The sequence below is a fragment of the Garra rufa genome, chromosome 10, assembly GCF_049309525.1.
Source record: "Garra rufa chromosome 10, GarRuf1.0, whole genome shotgun sequence".
NCBI classification, from domain to species: Eukaryota; Metazoa; Chordata; class Actinopteri; order Cypriniformes; family Cyprinidae; genus Garra; species Garra rufa.
Window position 1 is genome coordinate 48,726,204 of NC_133370.1, and position 25,665 is coordinate 48,751,868.

General features: G+C 35.4%; 1 protein-coding gene across 1 annotated transcript; it reads right to left on the reverse strand.

Moving 5' to 3' along the window:
* Window positions 1-3,137: 3,137 nt before the first annotated feature.
* On the reverse strand, window positions 3,138-25,577 carry LOC141344615 (laminin subunit alpha-3). The gene is made up of 31 exons (XM_073849488.1): window positions 25,251-25,577; window positions 24,482-24,592; window positions 24,281-24,399; window positions 23,450-23,530; window positions 22,865-22,959; window positions 22,145-22,198; window positions 21,883-22,034; window positions 19,546-19,656; window positions 19,348-19,459; window positions 16,845-17,012; window positions 16,555-16,748; window positions 16,351-16,467; window positions 15,230-15,384; window positions 14,883-15,024; window positions 14,654-14,753; window positions 14,442-14,558; window positions 13,158-13,328; window positions 12,129-12,271; window positions 9,662-9,865; window positions 9,423-9,571; window positions 8,784-8,946; window positions 8,279-8,406; window positions 7,533-7,689; window positions 7,333-7,443; window positions 7,099-7,241; window positions 6,013-6,130; window positions 5,792-5,929; window positions 4,542-4,672; window positions 3,606-3,737; window positions 3,371-3,478; window positions 3,138-3,278 (listed from the first exon to the last, which is right to left on the reverse strand). Exons 1-30 carry the CDS (start codon window positions 25,575-25,577, stop codon window positions 3,388-3,390), a joined length of 4,134 nt encoding a protein of 1,377 aa, XP_073705589.1. The 3' UTR covers window positions 3,138-3,278; window positions 3,371-3,387.
* Between the last annotated feature and the right edge of the window lie 88 nt (window positions 25,578-25,665).

Below are 25,665 nucleotides of genomic sequence, written 5' to 3' on the forward strand. Positions count from 1 at the left end.
TGACACATAAAATCGACAAATGGCTGCGTCCGCTCTTACGGCATTAGATATAGTGGATAACGGCAGTAATGTAACTTTTATTCTATACAACTTTTTGATCTAATTATACAAAACGTGTACAAAATGTTGCCCACGTAAAATTCTAGCTATCAAGCCATAGCAATGCATTTGATTTCATTTTATAAATTTTATTCCATGTTTAAAATGTCATTGTATTTTTATCACCATGAAATGCTGTTAAAAACAATGCATAATCTGAAATGTGACCAATTTAGATGAGTTCAATAAAACAGCAAAGGTTTCCAGGAATGCACAAGTGTTATTTGATTATTAGTGGTGCTTGCCAAAGCACACTATGCTGTGTGCTTATTCTTCTTCTTCTAGATTACGTACACATTTTGGCACATAACTTGTCCCACAGTTTTTGGTACAGACCCACGAAATAGGTGTTAAATTGTGCGGCCTATTGAGGAAAGGTGTGCTATCGCTTTTATGAGCGATCGGGTGTACGATGATCGTACACGGGGCGAAAAATCGCACAAAAAATTCCATAGACTTAACATTGCAGCCAACTTTGATGGGACATAGCGCTGAGTGAGAATTTCGTAGAAACATGTGATTCACCACATTTGAAAAGACTATCAAGCTGTGCGAGAACATACCTCTCAATGGGGTATAAGTTGTACCCCTGGGGCGCAAGAGCCCCCAAAGTTGCCCCATTGACTTACTATGGTGAGGGACGGCCCATTAAAAAAGCTTTTTTTCCCTACTATGGTAATTTACATAGGAATTTTACATTAAACATAACTTTGCATCAAATTGTCATAGAGACATGAGGGTGGGCTCATTCAGAGCCATATAGAAAGAGAGTTACGACACTCCCATAGGCTTCCATAGGAACTGAGGAATGCGGAAGTAAAGCGTGTGATGGAGCGGCCAATAGTTCCAAACAACCAATAGCTCCTCCATAGAAGCCCATTCATTTCAGCGCTTCTCAAACACAATTGCTGGTAAATTGAAGAAATTACTGCATTTCTTTACATTTTAACGCATCAGTTGACCTCTCGAAAAACTGGCCAATAGTGGTATTTTATGAAGCGTGTTATAGTTTGTTTATCGTTAAAAAAATAAACAGTTAAACTGTAAATGCAGTTAGACACTAGACACCAGACACTAGTTGTCATATTTTTACGTTTTTAGTCTTTCTGCAATCTTTCTCTCCCTGTAGGAGGTTGAATGAGTTTCAGCAAAGACCATTCAAGAAATACGATAAAAATGTATGCTGAATGCAATTCGTTACCTTCTGTTTTTTAAACACTATTTTCATCTTTTCTAATATGTTAAATGCCATTTTTGCTTGCCTTTTATAATACTCACTTATGTTGTATATTTGAATATCATAAAACATGAGTAAATTACTTTTTTTATTTAACATTAAATATTTAAATCGAAACATAAAAAAGAGAGTGTTTGATCATGTCCAAATACACATTCAAATGTATTTTACCTTAAATATTACACTAACTGTAATATAAATACTATATTAGAAAATGTTATCTTTTAAATGGTCAGGATCATTATTGCACATATTATTTAGTAGGCCCTACAAAAAAAAAAAAAAAAAAACCTCCTAAAAATACTTACTAAATAGAACTGAACCTATATATTACAATTATTTAATTGAATAAAAGTTACACTTAAGGTACTTAAGTCACATTTGACTGCCAAAGAGTATGAGAACATATTAATAATTATGTCTCTTTATCACTCCCCAGAATGAAATGCGAATGCAAAGCGTATTCAGAGAAGTTATCAATACACAATCAATGCACATTATGTGTTCATAATTACTCGAAATTGCTGCAAATATAGTAAAACTGCTGTCTATCCTACTTAAACCCATTCAAACACATTGACAGCCACATATATGGCTCTGGGCTCATTTTACTCAAGCAACCAATCAGACTCTCAGGATCATCATGAAGCTCTCAAAACACGCCCTAGCAACCATTTAGACCAGTGTTTCTCAACTCCAGTCCTCGGGACCCACTGCTCTGCACATTTTGTATGTTTCTGAGTCTGACACACTCAGTTCAGTTCATGAATCTTTCTACTAATGAGCTGATGATCAAAATCAGGTGCCTTAAATGAGGAAGACATACAAAATGTGCAGAGCAGTGGGTCCCGAGGACTGGAGTTGAGAAACACTGATTTAGACCACCCTAGCAATTGATTCCACAGACTGCCATTATAACAACCCAGATTGATATATTTGGATCACAGTGTCATTGAAACATGGAGGTGGGCTTGTTTCTCTCAGGCAGCAAACAGCCAATCATGAATCACCTTAAAGGTTAACCTATTCCTAGCCACGCCCTAGCAACCATTATCAATCACCCTAGCAACTCAAACCCACACAAGAATATCTTCAAGTCTGAATGTCACAGAGACGTTTATATCATTCATACTGACAAGTACACTTTGGAGGATCATCACTGGCAGCTGCCAAGCCATTCCCTAGCAACTAAACAGAGTACCCTAGCAACCATTTAGCAAGATCTATATCTTTGCATCAGAATATTGCATAGACACAAGGTCAAGGAGGTGCTTCTTTTGGCTCCTGCTAGCAAATATAATTTCCAACATACTAGTCATGCTAGCAGTGAATAGCTACATGCTAATAGTTATTAGCTAAGGGCTAAATCAGGCTGAGAACTCTATAAAACACCATAGTAATGATCTGTGACAACTAGCAACTGCCTAGCAACACCCTAGCAACCACCTAGTTACCCTAGCAACCGTATAGCAACACCCTAGCAACCGCCCTGGGTACCCTAGCAACCAACCCGAGTACCCTAGCAACCACATAGCAACCAACCTCATTACTCTAGCAACCGCATAGCAACACCCTAGCAACCAACCTCATTACCCTAGCAACCACACTGGGTACCATAGCAACAGCCCTAGTAACCAGCCAGAGTACCCTAGCAACGGCATAACAACACCCTAGCAACCGAGGGCCGAGTTTTGCCACTGCAAGCACCACTCACATTTTCTTCTGGAAATGTACATATCCAGTTTTAAAATACAATTTCTATATCGAAAACAGGACCTTGAAATGAAAACTACCACAGATATGCCATGAAAATATAGTTTAATTATGCAAATGAAACAATGAAATGCAGCAGTTGGTTAAAGTGAGTTGGTTATGCTGCAGTATAACAGCATTTCTTCCAAACATCTCCATGTGAAACGTCTGCGTCAGCTACTCCTCATCTCTGGAAACAAAGAACACAAAACACACAGTGAGTTTGCTGTTAACTCAAAACACCACGTTGTCATGTTGTTTTAATCATGATAATAAACTAACCTATTAAAGCTACGCTGCTACTTGCGTATGGCGCTGCATGTGTTCAACAGCACGTCTCCTGTGGACGAGTAAGAGCTCAGATCCTCCGCTCTGTACAGAGAAGCAGGTCTGCAAACACAAACACACATGTGAGCTGACACATAACACACTTTCACTGGTATAAACCCAGAGACAATGTAAATATAGGTTTATGAGAGAATATAAGCAAGTGGAGACATTAAAAGTTAATAATGACCTTCTCAGATAAAGGTTGGAGATGCAGCCCTTGAATGTGTCTTTGCCCAGGGTTACACTGGGTGAATAAAGTTCAGATGAAGATCCCGTCACTTTCTGGCCAACATCTTCTTCATCGATTCGAAGCTCAAGGCTAAAACAAAAGTGGACAGTAATATTAAACAAATGAGGAAGCCTACTATTTAAATGCTATAATTACATGTAGCCATGTAGCATATTAAAGGAGAAGATCACTTCCACATACTCACCCCCTTGCCATCCAAGATGCTCATCTCTTTCTTTCTTCAGTCATAAAGAAATTGTTTTTTTGAGGAAAACATTTCAGGATTTTTCTCCATATAGTGGACTTCTGTGGTGCCCTGAGTTTGAGCTTCTAAAATGCAGTTTAAATGCCGCTTCAAAAAAGTTTTTTTTTCTGGTTCAAGATCAAGATCTCCCTCAACTTTAAAATCATCCTACATTGTTGTTTTTCCTTTTTTTGTTAAGGGTGTTTGATCTTCTTTGCATGTTAATATTGCAAACACTGGGTCAGTACTTCTGCAGCGATGTAGGACGATTTTAAAATGATTTCTGAAGTTGAGGGAGAAAATAAGATGGGAGTTTTTTGATATACCCTTACTCTCGGTGGGATTGTTTACAACCACTTTTGGGATTTGAAGCAGCATTTAAACTGCATTTTGGAAGTTAAAACTCGGGGCACCATAGAAGTCCACTATAAGGGAAAAAATTCTGAAATGTTTTCCTTGAAAAATGATTTCTTTATGACTGAAAAAATAAAAAGACATAAACGATCTTGGATGACAAGGGGGTGAGTAAATTATCTGTAATTTTTTGCTCTGGAAGTGAACTTTTCTTTTAATAACTGTCAACAGACTAAAATGTGTTACAGTCATTTTAAAAGATTGTCAAACAGTTTTTCCAAGCAATTGAATCTTACCGTTGGCCCTGTCCGGAAACAGTGAGATAATGCCATTCACCATCCTGATACTGCTTAGTAGATTTCCAGATGCTGCCTTGGAATTTCAGGAGCACATATCCGTTCTCCATGGACAGCTCGATGTTTTTATTCTGTCATTGAGAAATCACAATACCAATGATAAATACACAATGAGACGAGCTGCGTGATATGAAAGTAATATAAAGCCACACTGAAATATAGTAATAGAAAATAAATTTAGTTTTAAACTTCATATACTAAAAATATATTTCAAAATGTATTTCAGGAGCAAGAAAACACATTTCCAGTCTTACAGTAGCTACATTTAGGATAAATGCAAATGTGGACAGAATATCCAACCAGAGATAAAAAAAAACAACTAGATTCATGATTATGTAATAGTGTCTTGTGTGTATATACACTGTATAAAATTTGGTAAACATTTAAAAATATATATATTTTTACATATGTTCTCCCAAAATTATTCGCCTTGATTCGAAAAAGCAATAAAAGCTTAAAAATTGTCGTCTTTGAGAAAGTCTAAATGTATATCCAAATCCACACCTTAATAAAAATATAGTCTTAATGTAAAAACAACTAGAGAATTTAGAAGCCTTTTATATAGAGCTATAAAGGAATCTAGTGGCTAAACCATGGAATTGCAGATGTTTTTCTAGTTTTACTCCAACCAGATGGATCTAATCTGACTTCAAAAATTAGATTTCAAAGGCATTGTTTCTATTTTAACATGAAATATGGGCACGATTGAAAAGTAATATCAAAATCGTAGAAAAAAAGAAACATATTTTTATGGGACATTTTTTCCTTAATTATTGCATAGATGTTTATTAGTACCATGAAATTCATGAAATACTGGCATGATTGAAAAGTAATATAAAAATCGTAGAAAAAAAATTATTGCATAAATATTAATTAGTACCATGGAATTCTCTCAAATTCTCCCCCCCAAAAAAAAATAATATTATGGTACAAAGGTATTAAAAAGGTACATTTCAGGTGTTCGGTCACTTTTGACCACGAACGACACGAGAGTGACTCCCAAATGAGCAATACCAGAGGATTAATTAGTTAGTATGTGGCTCATTTAAACATGTTTGTTTCTACACATGAGACTCAAGCTCTTAGCATTAAAAGTTTCCTTACAAATGATTTCAACACCCAAAGCAAATAATGAGAAGAGAACATACACATGCATTTGACCATACAGTAATTATAAAACAGATACTCACATTTTTGCTGTTCTGCAGCAGGATGCTGTCTGGTTTCGTACTCTTGAAGCCCAGTGAAAGACTGACAATGTCTAAGCTGAAGTCTTCATAGAGTTTCTCCAATGCACTACCTTGGCTGAATTCAGCCTTCCTGACCATCTGAAAAAGAGCATGACGGTTAAGAAACTGCACCTTTCTGTGTTTCAATGGGTGCATGACGAAAACAAGCAAATGTAAATTACCAGTAGCTCATTGGTGCATCCTCTGCCGACGCCCACTTTCTCTTCGATGCTCGGGGTGGAGCCGGCGGCTGTGCCGATTTTCACACAGCCTTTCAGAGCTGGGGTAGTGATGTTGTATCTATAATAAAAGAATTCAGAATTAGCAAACCATCATAGGTCTGAATTACATTTACTTGGTACGACAGCTTAACCCTTGTGCGTTCACAAAAGAAAGTTACACATGGGTGCAAAATGGACAAAAATGTCATAAAAATATGATTTATTAATATTTTTTTCCACTTTCACTGCTATCGATTTTTAACCAGCATCTGTTCTATCCATAAGTACCAAACATTCATTAATTTTCAGAATTGTAACCCTTTAAATGCTAGTTTGTTTACATAATGCCACAGGTGTTTTTTATGAAAAAATGAAAAATAGTTAATTTCCATATACTAAATGCTGAGCAGAATTTTTTTCTTTGCTTGTTAGATTCTTGGGTGTTTCAGTGAAGAACAACAACATTAATTTTGAGGCATTTATATTTGTTATGTAGTGTTAGATAAAAAAAAAATTTATATGCCAAATTAAAAAAAAATGGCACAATCTAGTAAAAAATGGTCAAAATGACAAATTTGAAGCCTTGCCGATAGAATGAATGCCTATTAGCAAATATTGCATGATTTTATAGTCAAATGGCCCTGGGTTAAAAAAAATTAAGTTTTAATTGGTTTCAATGTGGACATTTTTGTCCTTAAGGTCCTGAGTGTGAGTATTTTTTGTACGAAGGGCAAAATTGATTTTTTGAAGAAAATGAGGGTGAAATATTAACATTTCAATAAAAATAAACACCTGAGCCAAAATGTATGCAGTTGGCATTAACACAGACACACTTATAACAAAAAACAAAACTGAAATGGACAAAAAAAGTCCATAAGGTTGCACAAGGGTTAAACTGAGAAATCAAATGTGCCTTGATACAAAAATGACTTTCTCAAATAATTTTACTTTCAAGTCTTCAATGCGCCCTGCCTATAAAAACAGATTGTTCTGCATAGAGGCTTGAAAACAGGACAGAAAATGTCACGCAAGAAGACAGAAACACACCTTTCACGCAAATTGTTGGGTATCCCGCCGATGTAATAGTAATTGAACATTTGTGGAATGACGTCCGATCTTTTGACCTCGGTGTTCCCCACTCGGACTTTAAACTCTCTTCCTCTAATAATCCAAACTTTCACATCTGTTTCCTGAAATACAAAAGACACATTGCAATTGAATCATCACTGCTGTGGCTATGTACAACATCTTAAATAAAAAAGCAGCATTGCTCATTCTTACCTGAGGAAAGGTTGCCTTATCTTGACTTCTGACAGGGTCTAAAATAGTATCATTGTTTTGGCCACGCAGAACAACGTAACCATTCTCAAGAGTCACACTGTAGAAAAAGTCCTGATAGGGTATGAAGAAAACAAGAATGAAAATCTCATGGGAAAACATCACCTCAGAAAAAATGTTAATAGGTATGAACAAATACTTGCATTGTTCTCGTCTCCGAAATACAGCAAAAGAGCATCCTTAGTTCTCGTTTCCATTTTCTGAGCGATCTGCAGATTGTTGGGGAATTTTTCAAGCAGGATTTTGGCATAACCAGTGCCTTCATAGTAATCTGACTCTGAGATTGTTAGAGGGATTTGTCTGTGCAAACGGAAAGAGACAGATTTTATTTCCATTTTCTGTGGGCTGATGTTCTGTCTTCAGTTTTCCATTCAAGCTGAAATTCTATTCTGAATATGTACATGCAAATATAGTCTTAGTGATTATTGGTTAAATTGTGAATATGTGACCCTGAACTGGTCATAAGGGTTCATTTTTTGAATTGATGTTTATACATCATCTGAAAGCTGAATAAATATGCTTTCAATTGATGTATAGGACAACATTTGGCCAAAATACAACTGTTTGAAAATCGGTAATCTGAGGGTGCAAAAAATCTAAATATTGAGAAAATCGGCTTTAAAGTTGTTTAAATGTTCTTAGTGATGCATATTACTAATTAAAAATTAAGTTTTGATATATTTACAGTAGGACATTTACACGATATCTTCATGGAACATGATCTTAACTTAGTATCCTACTGATTTTTGGCATAAAAGAAAAATCTATGTATTTTTGGCTATTGCTACAAATATACCCGTGCTGTTTAAGACTGTTTTTGTGGTCCAGGGTCACACGTTATTACTTATTAGTAGATCAGCATCTCACCATTCACATATTGAAAGCTTACCTCTTGCAAGGAGTTTCCAAGTTAATATTAACCGCGTTCTTAAAGTTGTACAGACTGATGAATTTGTCATTGAAGGTGGAAATCTCAATACAGCCTTTGTATTTTCCATAGTTGAGAGAGGCTGGTGGCTAAAAAAGGGAGAAATGCTCTTTTTAAAAACAAATGCGTAGTAGTATTTAATAAAAATGCACTAAGAATTAAAGAGCTTATCACCAGTGTTGGGAGTAATGCATTACAAGTAATGCGAGTTATGTAATGAGATTGCTCTTTTCAAGTATCTAGAAAAGACTTTTACCTTTAAATTTAGATTTTAACTAAATATCTGAGATTTTATTCAAAATAAATAAGCAGGCTCAGCCCAGACAAAAAGTAACATGATGGATTACTCTCCATGAAAAGTAACTAACATAGCTATGGAGTAATGCAATATTGTAATGCATTACTTTTTAAAACCTTCCCAAATGCTGCTTATCACACAAAATCCCATTGGAGAAAAAATGTTTACTTTGAAGTCATCTGGATAACCTCCGACATAGAAGACCACTTTCTCTGGACTGAGATCCAGCAGGTTGCGCGTCAGTTGACCCAGGTTTTCTTTCAGCTGCGGAGGCTTTGGATTGATTGAGGTGAACTGCTTTGTTTGAATGACTTGCGCATCTTGATAAATTCTAGATGAAAACAGGTGCATGAATAACATTTAATGCAAGTACAACTATACTAGAGACATTATTATTCTAATGGCTCAAGCAATCAAAAACATACTTCATTCCTTTAAACAGATTTCATGGCAGCCATTTGTGACTAAACAGTTTGCACAAACACAGCTGTTTGCATATAAATGAATGCAAAGGTGATGGTTCAAAATTGAACATAATGTTAAGACATTATGCATTCAGCAAACAACAGCAAGATAACACTGGAAATGGTTTCTAAAGACAACGCATTGGTAAATCCTTACAGATACATTCATATTCAGGATGCAAAATACTGCATTTCCTTGAATGTATGTAATGATCACACTTACTATGCATTACTGAAAATGAACATAGTTCTCAGGGACTACTGGAGAAACACTGGAATTGTTTCTGCCTAAAAAGAAACAAACTGAAATACTGAAATTTTTAACTGATGCATGTTACTATACCTGTAAAGGTCGACTTTGTCGAAGAAAGCCACGTCAGATGAAGACTCAGTGATGCTGGATGCCTCAATATCATACTCCTCTCCATTAAGCTTATAAATGACATGCAGGATGTTACTGCGAAGAGCCATGCCGATGTAGTCTCCGGATGCCTACGAGAACATTTAACGAATGCATTAATGAGGCTCAAGCTAAAAGAACTGATCTGAATGTTGTTCTTCTCACAGTAAAATCACACTCACGTCTTTGTTTCCGAGGTACATCACGAACAGATTGTCTTCAGCTATCTGACGCCGGCGCCGTCTGATCTCATCGCCCCGATTGAGGGGTTTCTCGGGTCTCTGGAGGGACAGGGAGAGAGTGGTGTATGCCCGCAGGTCGTCTATGTCTTGTGGTGAACGCAGCTCTACGTGTCCTTTACCGGTGAACTTCATAGGCACAACAATCTGAAAGAGATTGAAAACATTAATGAGAGAACCATACTCTTAGAAAAAAAGGTACAAAAGCTGTCACTGGGGCAGAACCTTTTTAAAAATACACCTCTGTATTTTATTCACCACTAAACGCACATTAGTAGCTTAAAGGAATGTATTAGTACAAAAGGTGTACATGTAAGTACCTAAATGTGACCCTGGACCACAAAGCCAGTCTTAAGTAGCAATATTTGTAGCAATAGACAGAAATACATTGATTTTTCTTTTATGCCAAAAATCATTAGGATATTAGGTAAAGATCATGTTCCATGAAGATATTTTGTACATTTCTTACCATAAATATATCAAAACTTAATTTTTGATTAGCAATATGCATTGCTAAGAATTTCATGTGGACAACTTTAAAGGCGATTTTCTCAGTATTTTGATTTATTTGCACCCTTAGATTTTTTTTGCACCCTCGGATTGCAGATTTTCAAATAGTTGTATCTCAGCCAAATTTTGTCCTATCCTAACAAATTATACATTCAGCTTATTTACTGTAAGTTGAAAAAAATGACCCTTATGACTGGTTTTGTGGTCCAGGGTCACATATGGTAAATAGTACCTTTTGAAAAGGTACCGACCGTCCCAGTGTCTGATTTTTTTGTTCATACAATTTATATATTTATATTTATACAAGCTGAATAAATAAGCTTTCTATGTATTGTATGGTTTGTTGGGATAGGACAATATGTGGCTGAGATACAACTATTTGAAAATCTGCAATCTGAGGGTGCAAAAAAAATCTTAATATAGAGAAAATGGAACATGAACTTCACTTAATACTAAAGATTTTTGACATAAAAAAAATCAATAATTCTGACCCATACAATGTATTTTTGGCCATTGCTACAAATATACCTGTGCTACTTAAGACTGGTTTTGTGGTCCAGGGTCACATATGGTAAATATTAGTACCTTTTGAAAAGGTACCGACCGTCCCAGTGTCTGATTTTGTACCTTTTTTTGCATGCAACATTTTTGTTCATATACAACATGCTAAACTCCACTGCAATCAGCGCAGATGCCATGAATGAAAACAAGGCTGCGAGTCATAAATGTGAAGTCTGTTCAGTGCGTTGTACTGTTGTGTCAGGCAAAAAAAAAAACATTTCCCATTGGGAAAACCCCTCCGAAAAATTGGTTAGGGGTTGTGAAAATTATATACACTGGAAAAAAATGGTAATCTACTGTAAATCTAAGACGTCTGGTTTTGAGTCAAAAAAGTAATACTTAATATTAATGAATCAACCTAAAGCTGTCACTGGTGTGGTACACTAGTAAAAATAAAGGTGCTTTAAAAGGTTCTTCACAGCGATGACATAGAAGAACCATTTTTGGTTCCACAAAGAACCATTCAGTCAAAGGTTCTTTAAAGAACCAGCTCTTTCTTACCTTTTTATAATCTGAAGAACCTTCTTCTGCCACAAAGAACCTTTTGTGAAACAGATGTAAAAGGTTCTTTGTGGAACCATTTAGACAAAAAAGGTTCTTCTATGACATCGTGAAGCACCTTTATTTTTAAGAGTGTACCCTTTCAAAAGGCACTAATATGTAATATTTAGGTACTAATTTGCACTTTTTAGGGGTGAATAAGCTGTACATTTGGAAAAAGTTCCACCCCAGTGACAGCTTTTTGTACCTTTTTTCTTAGCAAGTGTCTGTCAGGAAGATTAAACTCTATTTTAACTCTATTAGATTGAATAAACACATCTCAAGCTGCAGTTTTAAAAGTTATGTTGGTATGACCTTGCAATGAATCACATGTTACGGCATATTTGTGATCCTGGACCACAAAACCAGTCATAAGGGTCAATTTTTTATTTATTTTTACAATTATATTTATACAAGCTGAATAAACAAGCTTTCCACTGATGTATGGTTTGTCAGGACAGGACCATATTTGGCCGAGATACAACTGTTTGAAAATCAAAATATTAAGAAAATCGCCATTAAAGTTGTCCAAATGAAGTTTTTAGCAATGCATAGTACTAATAAAAAACAAAACAAAATATCTTCATGCAACATGATCTTTACTTAATATACTAAAGATTTTTTGGCATAAAAGAAAAAATTTCACCCATACAATGTATTTTTGGCTATTGCTACAAATATACCCGTGCTACTTAAGACTGGTTTTGTGGTCCAGGGTCACTTCAATGCAACTCATTTCAATGTACTATGTGAATAAATTGAATATAGAGTGTAGAATATATCAAATGAATAGTCTTACTCTGTTAGCAGCCTCTCGCGCTTGTTCAATCAGCTCCTTTATCTGATTAATATTATCAGTCACGTTGTTTCCAGCGCTAATCTGAGAATTGATTTCTTCTATTTTATCCAGCAGGGATGGAACGGAGCTGCTCAGATTTTTGACTGTCGGACAGAATGAGAAAACAATGCATAAGTTAAAGAGGAAGTTATTGAGGAAGATGTTTAAAGGGGTCATCGGGTGCAAAACTTTTCCATGTTGTTTGAACATTAATGTGTGTTGGTAGTTTGTGTACACAACCACTCTTCAATGATATAAATCCACCCAGTTGTATTTTTTTAATCTTTAAAAGTAATATCCTCTTTTTAAAATCAGATCATTCTCAGCTTCTTGTTGTAAACACATTTGATTGACATGAGAGCCTTATCTTAGCCCCGCCCTCACCGAGCTCAAACAGTCTGACTCTGATCTCCATTGTGTGACTCAGGTGCAGAGGAAGACTCTAATTGAGAGATTGAGGTGTTCTGTTGCTGGATGTAATCATGAACATAGCAGTCGTCATTTACTCCCGACATCTGAGCCACTGAAGACGCAGAGGTTTAACGTTACTTTCGTTTTTAAATGGAAAGCGCCAATCGCGATCAACATATGCATCCATCTTCATGTGAATCATTCGTGATGCAGCTTCACCCACAGCAGAAGTGAGTATAAGAGTTTTTATGCGTCTTTGCAAATAGCCTTTCTTAATAATGTGCTTGTTGGCAAGTTTCGCCGATAAACGTGGCTAAATGTGGCTAAAGTAAACATAATCCCAGAGAGGGGTGGGGCGAGCAGAGCTCGGTGGCATTTAAAGGGGCCATGTCTTAAAATGAGCTGATATTTTGCAGAGCTGATTTTGACAAGGTAAAAGGGTGTTTTTTTTACACTACTATTGGGAATTTTTAACCAAAGTATATTAGAGACTTTTCATTAAGACCCTAAAGAATCATATGAACTTGTGGAAAATGGGCATCCGATGACCCCTTTAAAAACAAAAGGTGCAGCACTTACCGGTCATTTCCACATTGTTGAGAACACTGTCCATATTAGAAACAGAAGGACTGATGGAGATCTTGGTAACTTCTGCTTTGATGTTGTTTAACTGGTCCATTGTGTCACTCGTGGAGCGATTGGCCGCCGCTGCCGCTTTCTTAGCCGCGTCGATAATATTACCAATGTCATCTGTGATCGGACAGAATAAATATATATTTTCAAGGATATTCATCTCCCTGCTGAAAAAACAGCTAACTGCCTTAAGACATTGATTTGATTTGAGATTTTGGGCTTTTTGCTTTTTCATAAAGTGTTTTTTCAGACTATAGTGGAAAGTAAACATCCAAAAGACACTGTTAAGTGTTTTTTTATAGCACTTTATCTATTTGTTTCAATAGATTTAAATTACAATACATATTTTTAAAGGCCAGGAGTTTTTTCTTCTACACTGAGCCATAAATCTCCACTTCAGTAGCGCTTACACACACCAAACTTTACATTTTTATTCCTGTCTATATTCTGAAGGTTTTTACAGAGGGATTTGTTCATATATAATTTACTTGATTTTATAACATTTCATTCCCCCAAAAATGATTAAAAAAAATACATGGTTTTCTGTCTGTTCTACGTTTACTCTGTAAAAACATTTGAATCTAATATGTCAAAAAATTAAACTAGAATTTTGAAACTGACTTCATCCAGTGTTTAGATTTTTGTACTAGAAATGAATGCAAATTAGTGCATATTTCATTAAATAATGCTGATTTACATATTAAAACCTAACATTTTAGAAAACTTGTAATACAAAAAAATGTTTGCAATTATCAATGTAATCAATCAAATGGGGAAGTAAGGCGATAACTATTAGTTAATTTTTCTACCCTATTCACCTGCAGTGTCTCGCCTTAAAAGGATAGTTCACCCCAAATTAATTCTGTCTTCATTCGCCCTAAAGTTGTTCAAAAGTTATACAAAAGAAGATATTTTGTTGGTAACTGAACAGTTTCTGGTCTCCTTTGACCTCTACATGGAAAAACTCTTGATTATCTTCAAATCTTCTTTGTGTTTAACAGAAAAAAAAACTGGTTTAAAACAGTAAATGATGACAAAGTTTTATTTTTTTGGAGTGAACTATTCCTTTAAGCTGGTCTAAGCAGGAAAACTGCGTTAGAAATCAAACAAGCCAGCACTTGTCTTTCCATATAGCTCTTGTAAACCAAACCTCTCAATTGCACTGGGCTTATGAATGGAATGGGCTTGTTTTGTTCTTACAGTCATACATCAAGCAGTGCTTTTTCTCACCTCTCTGAATTCCTTTCAAACCCTCCTGAATAGCGTTCAACTCCTTTTCCAGTGCCTTCTTTTTCTCCTCGGCAGTTTGCAGGCGTTCCTTCTGATCACTGAGGTCTTTAGTTGCTCCTAATGAAGACGGAATAACAGTGTTTAAGTAACAAATGATTCAGTATGCAGATTGTTCTTTAATAGAGTTAGGTTTTTATTCAATTCACACAAACCTTTAAGATCTTTAGCTGCATTTTTGGCCTCTTTAAGTAGGTTATTGCCATCGTTTTTCAGGTTTTTTGCTCTGTTGATTAAGTCCCCTTTACTGACATCCTGAAAAAAAAAAAGATTGAAAAAAAATGCTTTAAAATAAATGATTGGTTTGGTATTTTGTCATCAAATGCAATGACATTCAGACATTTTTAAGTTTAACATTCATGCATGTTAGGTGCGGTCTCCTACATTGAGCGCTTTGTCTGCCGCCTCTTTGGCCTTCTTCGCCGCCTCCTCTGCAGCGTTGACAGCGTCTGTGATGTTTTTGTACGCCTCTATCCCAGAGAGAGCGGTTTGCACACCAGAGCGCCCACTCACATTCTGTACAGCACTGTCCAGGACAGAAACAGCACTTATATTACATACATCAACAATAAATCAGCATATTCTCTTCCCTCTGGGGGAAAAATATGTTACAGAGACTATAGGAAGAACACATGGTACTGGCATTGTTATGAGATTAAAAAAATCAAAGAGAAAGTGACACGATGGGAAAGCGAGAGCACCCAGGTGTGTAAACCAATGAAGTCTCTTACTCCTGCAGCTCTTTGGCCAGTTTGTGCATGTTTTCCGCATGTTCTTCTGCCTGTTTCACTATCTTCTCTTTGGCTGCCGCTTGTGAGATGGTTCGGACTTTATCCTTGAGTTCACCCTTTGCTCCGTTGAGCTGCGTTGCAAGCTGTTCGTATTCCTGTGGGCACATGAGAGGATTTGTCAACAATAACTGATTATACACTGCAAAAAAATGCTTTTCAACTTAGATTTTTTGTCTTGTTTCCAGCCAAATTATCTAAAAATTCTTAAACCAAGAAGCATTTTCTAGACGAGTAAAAAGTATTGTCTTTGTTTCAGAAAAAACAAGTCAAAATTAAGTGTGTTTTTGCTTGAAACAAGCAAAATAATCTGCCAATTTCTATTTTTTTGCTTACCCCATTGGCAGATTATTTTGCTTGTTCTAAGCAAAAACTCACTTATTTTTGACTAGTTTTTCTGAAAACAGGACAATCATTTTTACTCGTCTAGAAAATCCTTCTTGATTTAAGAATTTGTAGATATTTGGGCTGGAAACAAGACAAAAAATCTTAAGTAAGAAAAGCTTTTCTTTTTTTTTGCAGTGGACAATGAACAAATAAATAAATAAATAAATAAATAACTTGCTTTCATGTTTGCTAAATATTGTTTCTTATTTATCTTTTTTTCAGAGGTGTGATTATACACTGCAAAAAATGCTTTTCTTAATTAGATTTTTTGTCTTGTTTCCAGCCAAAATATCTAAAAATTCTTGAATCAGAAAGGATTTTCTAGACAAGTAAAAATTATTGTCTTGTTTTTAGTAAAAACAAGCAAAAATGATCTGCCAATGGGGTAAGAAAAAAAATCTTATTTCAAGCAGACAACTAGATTATTTTTTTTACCCCATTGGCAGATTATTTTGCTTGTTTTAGGCAAAAACTCCCTTAATTTTGACTTGTTTTTACTAAAAACAAGACAATAATTTTTACTTGTCTAGAAAATCCTTTCTGATTCAAGAATTTTTAGATATTTTGGCTGGAAACAAGACAGAAAATCTAAGTAAGAAAAGCATTTTTTGCAGTGTAAATTAGCCAGCAAACCTCTTGTAGTTTCTATTACCGCCAATTTGTTTCTGAAGGTTTACCTTTTTGCTGTCGCTGAACATTTTCAGCATATCCTCAGTCTCTTTTAGCTGATCGACTGCAAGAACAATCTGATCCTGGACAAGGTTTCTCTCACGCTCCACATCTTTCACTCGTTTCTGAAAAAGAAGGAAAAAACAAAACATTTTTTTTCTTTTCTTTTAGTTTTTGTCTGTTTCGAGGATTGTACGGTTCTTGATTCTTACCAGAATATCTTTAAGGCCTTCAGCGTTGACGTCATTCTGATTGTCGGCTTTCTTCACCATCTTTTCAGCCTGTTTGAGCAAATCCTCTAACTCTTTCATTTTGGCCTCATAGTCGCTCAGTAGATTGTCGACGCGCTTGGACGCCGCCTCATTCTCATCGCACTGCTTTATGATGTTTTTAACATTCTCAAGAACTGCAACGAAAACCATCAAGTAATCAGCAACTGTCAGTAATGATTGTTAGCATACGCAGCTTAAACATGCAAAGTCTAAATAGAGAGTAAATGTACATTTATTTGCTTCAGCTTGCTCTTTCTTAGCTGCTTCTTTTGGCGTGGTGAAGCTTCGCTTTTGCATCTCCTTCACCATGTTCTCAGACTGCCTCAGGAGTTTGGCTAGATCGGCGTTGGGCAAAGCTGATCCACTGCTGTTTGAGTCCATCAGCTGCTTTAGAAGCTCTGAGGAACAAATCGTGCACATAAATCATAAGGACAGTACATATTTCATTACTTAATCATTACTATACACTGCAAAAAATGCTTTTCTTACTTAGATTTTTTTTGTCTTGTTTCCAGCCAAAATATCTAAAAATTCTTAAATCAAAAAGGATTTTCTAGACGAGTACAAATTATCTTGTTTTCAGAAAAAAAACAAGTCAAAATTAAGTGTGTTTTTGCTTGAAACAAGCAAAATAATCTGCCAATGGGGTAAAAAAAATAATCTTGTTTTCTGTTTGAAATAAGATTTTTTTTTCTTACCCCATTGGCAGATTATTTTGCCTGTTCTAAGCAAAAAATCACTTAGTTTGGGCTTGTTTTTTCTAAAAACATGTCAATTTTTTTTTAAATCCTTCTTGATTTAAGAATTTTCAGATATTTTGGCTGGAAACAAGACAAAAAAATCTAAGAAAGAAAAGCATTTTTTGCAGTGTACACTTTTCAAACTCAAACTTCAAACTAAAAAAGAACATTATTATGCAAATATCTATGTAGTGCATTTGTTTAACCCTCACAATGCATTTAAAATATTATCAACTAAAAAAAGGTATAAATGCAATAATAACATGGTAATAACATACACTCAAAACTGCTTATATCTTCACATTTTATACTTTCATATGAGAAATTGAGAGGTTCATGAGAAGATGCTCATTAATGAGTGAATATTATGAGTATTGAATGTTACTGAGTGCAATATTAATGCAATATGTATCATTGTATGAAATTTGATAGAACATATAATGTGAGAATTACCATAACTAACCATACTGGAATTAATGTAAGTTAAATACATTTCTTTCTTTTTCTTATATCTCATTGTTGCTAAAAAAAATGTCAAAATGTATGAAACCTACATATTTATTGCTAGCAAAACAACAAATGTTCAAACTAAATAAATGTATTTAATAAATTGATTTTACTTGCATAAATTTCCACTTTCAGATGATAAAAGTGGTCAATTTTTGTGTGTGAGATATGGTGAAGCCTAAATATATTTTACCCTAGTGAAAAATTAAGAGATTTAAAAATGCATTTATGCATTTTATACTAAGTACAGTTTAAATCTGTTAAGATATTTACTGACATATCGCTCCAGACTTACTGATATAAAAATTATAATTACATTTTATTTGGAGTACTACTTGTGCACAGTGCACATTTCTTAGTATCAAGCCTAAAATATGTGTTAATGTCACTATTGATGAGAATTGCATGATCTGAAATAATATCGGTCTTTTAAATGTAAAATATTTCAAGCGTACCTAAAGTATACTTGCAATAGTTCCACTTTAGCACAATCAAATATACTTAAGTATATCTTTAGTTGAACTTCAGCGCTACTTTCACACAATTAAAGTGTTTTAAGTACAAAATTAGTTGTTCCAATTAAGCAGACAAGTAATTGCCGGGTAAGCAAAATATGCACATGTATTCATAGCATACTGAGTATGAAATAAATGTATTTTAAATACATTTTAGTATAATTATTTTTCACTAGAGTAACTTCAAAGAAAAATTTACTAAAAAAGTATTTTTGGCACTAATGGTACTCCATACATACCCGGGTCAAAAATGACCCAAACACGAAATGTTTATTTATTTATTTTTTAAACTGTTATATCTCTCTACAAATAACTGTAAACTAATCTAAAACAATGAATCGACTGATAAGCGAATGAATGCATGAATTAATACATAACTGCACGTGTATTTTGAAGGTCATAAACAATAAAGCTTCTTTACTAAACGCTATGCATTTGTTAGATTTGTTTATGTATTTCTTCCAGCTCAGAACAATCTGAATGCATTATGAGGGATAAAATAAGTCATAGCTCTTAGGAACAGTGGCTGGAGACATTCAGCTCAGGTCAGTGCATTATGTAATTGTTCATAGCACACAGGATCTGTCAGCACAGGCCTACACTACAGTCATTACTGATGCAGCCGATCCTCAACAGCGAGAAAACAGCACACCTGCGGCCATTTATCAACACAACACACAAAAGCAGCTCTAACCCAGTTTGACAAGTAACACATGTAATCCTTGCACTTTATTTTCCCCTAAAAGGTACAAATTAGTGTCTTAAATATACATATTAGTACTTTAAAAGTACACTTTAGTACATTTTCAAAGGGTGCCACCCAAGTGAACCTGAGTAGGTTTATTTACTAAACTGCTGTCCAATTAAATTAAACCTTTAACCTTTAATAAAACACCTCTGTCCTCATTATTATACAATATTACAGTTAATGCATTACTATTAAGAAAGAAACAAAGTCTATCTGTTTGTACCTTGTATTTTTCTGAGGAGGTTCTGTGTCTCGGTGTCCAGGTCTTTTGCTCTTTGGTGGCTGTTTTCAGCATTAGCAACAGCTTTCTGAGAATCCTCAGATCGCTTTCTGACCTGAGCATACAACGGCATGATGAATTATTTGTTACTTGTTACATACATGAGATCTGCATGTTTTTGTATCAGAAAACTATCAGTACCTGCTCTTTTAGATTGTCCATATCTTCAGACAGATTAACAACATCTTGTGCCAGCTGGTTAATTTTAGGCACCTGGTTGTCAACAGTGAGGCTGTATGTGTTCACCAGATTCTGGAAGAAAACAAAAGATGAATACACAGAGCTGAATTAGATTTGTTGTCCATTATTCAAAACATCGGATGTCGGCATCAACAAAAACTGGATCGCATTCTTTCAGGAAGCTATTTTGCTGAAACATGGCCATCAGGTTGTTATTGTCACTGCATCATGAAAAGATCAAAAAGCATTTGTTCTGTTGATGCTTATTGAGTTTGGAAAAGGTTTTGTAAGATGTAGTCAATCACTCCATTGTCTAAAAGACAGGAAAATAATGAGGTTTACAGCCTGTTTGCAGTGAAAGCACATTGAAAAACCATTTATAATAAGCTTTACGTCTGTAATCTTAAAAATATACCACTGAAGTTTGTAATTGCAATTACTTTATCAAAGTAACCTTTGCCAGCTAGACCTGCTAACTAAACCTACTCATAAAATTAGGATTTGGTGGTTGAAACACCCTTTCAAGTGCTGGAAATGTTCCCTCATGTCTGAAAATTTCGCTGAGTCACTAAATTGGCCACAGAATGTTCTCGACTCCATTCGACCGCAGCCAGCAATGCATTTTAATCTGACGGTGCTTAATGTTGATGAGTGAGCAGATGTGGATTCTGAGGTAAATGATAAACGCTGTAATATTTTAAACCACCCACTGATTTCATGCAACAGCAAGAAATGAACAGCTGTGTGTTTGTGTGTGATAGACCTTTAAGGGGGGGTCCAATGCTGTTTCATGCATGTTAAGTTATTTACACGGTTAAAGAGTTGGATTCTCATGCTAAATATGGCCAAAGGTTCAAAATCGATTCGGACGTATAACAGCATTTCTGTGCCGAATACACACTTCCAGGTTTCTTACAAAGTTCAGAAAGTTTTTTTTTCGATCATGGCTCTTCATGACGTCCTGAAGGGTGGAACTCCTTGTATGGGCATTTCTTCCAGAAGAGCGCGCCTGTGCACACATCGACCAGAGCGAGAGCAAGAGCAATAGTGCACCCATCAACGTGCTTCATTCGGCTGCACTGCTGCATGGGACTCACTCAGGAAGAATGATTCTAAAGAAGTGTGGTATTGGTTGTAAGGCAAAGATAACCTCAGCTTCCTGAAGAACCCCGTGTTACGTCAACAGTGGATGCAGTTTGTTTTTCCGAGTTTTGCAAGTGTGTTTGTTGACGAACGTTTAATAAACAAGGCTCAGTTCGATGCTGGATTTGCACATCGCTTGCCACTGAAAAATAGATTGGTCCCAGCTATAAAAGATCTTGCTCATGATTCAGAACTGTAGATGGTCAGTGAAATGACATCTCTGTTTTGTTGGCAATCGGCGTGTGAGTTCTCGTCAATATTTAGCTCCGCCCACGGCACGCCTTAAAGGAGAAGTTCACTTTCAGAACAAAAATTTACAGATAATGTACTCACCCCTTGTCATCCAAGATGTTCGAGTCTTTCTTTCTTCAGTCGTAAGGAAATTATGGTTTTTGAGGAAAACATTTCAGGATTTCTCTCCATATAATGGACTTCTATGGTGCCCCCGAGTTTGAACTTCCAAAATGCAGCATAAATGGCTCTAAACAATCACAGCCGAGGAAAGAAGGGTCTTATCTAGCAAAACGATCGGTTATTTTTTTTAATTACAATTTATATACTTTTTAACCTCAAATGCTCGTCGTTTCTAGCTCTGTGTGTACTCTGTGTAGAGATTAAAATGTATATAAATTGTAAATGTTTTTAGAAAATAACCGATTGTTCCGCTAGATAAGACCCTTCTTCCTCGGCTGGGATCGTTTACAGCCTTTTGAAGCTGCATTTAAACTGCATTTTGAAAGTTCAAATTCAGGGGCACCATAGTCCATTATATGATAGGAAATCCTGAAATGTTTGAACATGAACATCTTGGATGACAAGGGGGTGAGTACAAGTGAACTACTCTTTTAAGGAGCTTGGATGTTTTCGGAGAGAATTGTAAAGCTCTATATTTCTTTTGTAAATATGATAAAACTAAAGACTTTTTGGAGATATGATAGACGCAGTACTATTCTATAGGTACTCAAGATTAACACAAGAAACTGTGTGTATAAATTAATCTACATGATCACACTTGTTCTATGTGCAGTAATAGCTTTCGACTTGAGTTAAAAGTATTGTATAACTTACAATATTATATGACAACTTATATGGAATTTGCCCTTGGTGGGAAAAAAGACAAGAAGGAAACAGAGAAACTACAAGATATAGGAATACCGTTGTGGCAGTAATGGCTTCTTCAAGCTTCCTCATGTGTTCTTTTGATGAAGGTCTGAGAGAGTCGAAATCGACTTGATCTTTAATTCTTCTGAGCTCAATATCAAGCTTCTCCAGATCTTTCAGTAATGTCTGTGCACAGTTATCACACTCTGAAAAATAACACACACACACACATCGTTACAAAATAACACAGGGAAAAATAACAGAAGGAAATACTGAAGTAATTGTTTGTGCAATGTCAGTAAAATCCTAAAAATACCTTCACACTGCTCTTCTGTATTTGTGTCTCGGAGCACCAGAGAATTCCTGCACACTGTATGGAAGAATAAGACATGAATGTTCACAAAAAAGATTATTTCAACCCTTAATTGCAAGCATATTAGAAAGATTTCTGAAGGATCACGTGACACTGAAGACTGGAGAAATAATGCTGAAAATACAACTTTGATCATAGAAATAAATAACATTTTACTAGATATTCACATTGAAAACAGCTATTTGAAACTGTAATATTTTCATTTACTTTACTGTTTTTGAACACATAAATGCAGACTAATGTTAATGTTTCCAAACTTTTGACAAGTACTGTTTTTATATTTTTTATTGTATTGATTGATTGCATTAGAACATTATTTTCATGGCAAATGGCAACTATGCACATTTTCAACCAAATGTACTCACAAATGTCATCCCTGTACTCTAACAAATAATAATAAGTAATAATAATAAAAACTTGCAAACTAAATTTTACAGTAACGGTAATGAGTACTAAGAATCACACACTAAGAAAATGCATTATGATGGTTTTAAACATTTTTGCAGTATGGAAATAGGAAATGGTGAGTGTTGAAGTTGGGCGGTGAGGATATGTTTTGAAAAAAAAAATGTGATCCCATTTTTTTTGTTATTATTTTGAGTTGAAATGTGTCATTCACTCACGAAGAAGCAAAATGCATATAATACACAAACAAATACACACCTCCAGTCTTAGAGTCACACAGGTTTCCAGGACATTTGCAAAGACGACAGCTTCCTCCATAGACCAGAGGATCGCCATAATATCCTGGAGCACATCTGAGGAGACAGATACAGATTCATCTCTACTGTACATGAATAAAAGCATCAAACAGATGTGGTGTTCCCAGAAATAACCAGACTTTTTAAAATCACTTATACATTCCTTATTTTGCTATATTATCACCAGATCTTTTTTTCTTTTAGTTTGTTTAATTAGCACAGGTTTGGTGTTTGTTTTTGGAGTTCAATTTTGAGCTTATGCACTTGAGTTTTTGAGTGAAAAAAGCATTAATAGTGGATTATTTGGCCAATATTCAGTCAAAACCTGAACAACCAGCTTCAGTAGAAAATCTGTGCAGGTTGACCAGAACCTAATCAGCATAAACCAGTCTGGACAAGCATAGAGATGCATGTTGGTCTAAGCTTGCCTTTTGTGCATGAATGGGAAGTCACAGATTACATGTCAGTTTGGGTTTTTACAGAAATAATGTTCAGAGTATATAAAAACACACAGTTTTTGGAAAATGTAGGTAAGGGAATCACTCACCGCTCGCATCTTTCACCTGTGTAACCATCTTGACACAGACACACATGTCTGCCATCGGTTTCAGTGCAGCCCAATGCAAAACTGCAGAAAGAGAAGACATCATTAGTTAACAACATAAATGTATTGTTTTTTATTAAATAAATAGAGGGAACCACGAAATTAATAGATAATAACATAATTCCCCAGCTGATCAATTACATTAAGAATTGCAAACCTCTTTTTGTATTACAAGTTTTCCCAGACATTATGGCATTCAATTTTGCATACATTTCCTTAATTTCCATAACAGAAATCTAAACATTGGATTCAAGCCAGATTCATAAATTGATAGATTTAGATTCATATAGGAGTTAAAGATTTTTACTGAAGGGATTTTGTATTTCTCTTTTTTTTTTATCACTTATGAATAAAAAAAAGTTTTTAGGAATAAATTTTAAAATAAAATTAAGTGAATTATATGTGAAAAATGCCATCCGTAAAACCCTTCAGAAAGTCTCTTCTGCTCACCAAGGCTGCAATTATTTGATAAAAAATACCGTAAAAATGATTAAATATTATTCAAATGTAAAAAAAGTGTTTTTATGTGATTATATTGTAAAACGTAATTTATTTCTGTGACCAAAGCTGAATTTTCAGCATCATTACTCCAGTCTTTAGTGTCACATGATCCCTCACAAATCATTCAAATTTGCTGATTTGCTGTTCAAGAAACATTTCTGACAGTTGTATACAGATAAAATGCAATAAAATAGACACATAAAAATGTATTCTGGAGTTGTATTGTTCTTCGTTTTGGCATGAAAAGCTATGTCATTTCTTAATCAGACTTACTTGTTGGCGTGGTTGGTGAGAGGACATGGGCATGCGCTGCATCTCCCCTTAGCTGTGCTAGAGTAATGTCCATCTTTACAGCGCTCACAGTTATCTCCTGCTCTATTATCACGGCAGTTCTGTTCAACAGAGCATTTGTGTTACTAAATTAAACAGGCAACAAATCCATGGTGAAATAGTGAAAACAAAGCACTTTATTACCAGACATCGGCCGGTGTTGTCCTCACACTCATCAGAGAAGCCGTTACAAGAACAGCGGACACAACGAGAAACCAGACCACTTCTGTCCAGATATTGACCAGCAGCACATCTCTAAGTTAAAAGACAACAGGGAGTGTTTGAATAAATAGAGTAATTATCTGTATCTGTCTTTTTTAAAACCGATTTGCCAATAAAATAATTTAAAAGCATTTAAAGAATTAATATCAGATTAATATATGAGTTCAAAATACTGGTTATCAGTCTACTTGATCTTTAATAATTGGTATCAACATCGGCCCTAAAAAACACTTATTGGTTTTTCATGAGCATATCTGATTGAAAAAATAACACATATTTTAAGTAATGACTTGGATGCTCAAGTTGTCTAAATGAAAGATCTGTAATAAGACAGACCCGCATATAGAGAACAGTTTAAGTAAAATAAAAAAGGGGAAAAAATAATGAAATAGGCTACTGGATAAAGTAAACATGTCAAATAAATAGTGTTATTTCTGTATTATTGAGATTTTTTTTTTTCCATTTTCATCTTAGTTAATCTAAAATCAAAATGATTGTCTATAAAGGTCTAAACGTATTCAACACGTTTTTGGCCAATGTACAGTAGTTATATTCCCTCAGAACAGCATAGAAATTTTAAAACATTTAGAACGCTGAATGAAATTATACACAAAAACGCCATTCAACAATCATCACATTTCAATTAATAACCCGTTTTCATTCACACAAATGCATAAAATATTTTCTTTACCTGTGGATCGTCAATTGAAGGGAACTGAACGCGTTGTGTATCATGAAGGGAAGGAAACTGGACGCGCTGAGCATCGTTTTCCCCTGGATACTGAAGTCTCTGAGTCCATTCTGCCTGTTCTCTCTGCTGCTGCTCGCTCCTGTGTTCGGGTCTGGGTCCTCCAGAAACCAGCGCTAGCAGAGCCCCGAACGCAAGGGCCCTGAGTGCTGCACTCCTCCGCGCTATTGATCCTGACATTCCCGTTCGCTCGATTCGTGTGAAATAACTGGCTGTGCTCAGGTGCGCTCTTCTTAAAGAGGGAGTGCAACGCCCCAGACGAGGGCTCATGCCTGAATCAGTGGCGGACGAGCGACCGCAGATGAACCAGGAAACTGAGTCACGCTAAGGTATGCACTGAGGACAGAAAGACATGTAG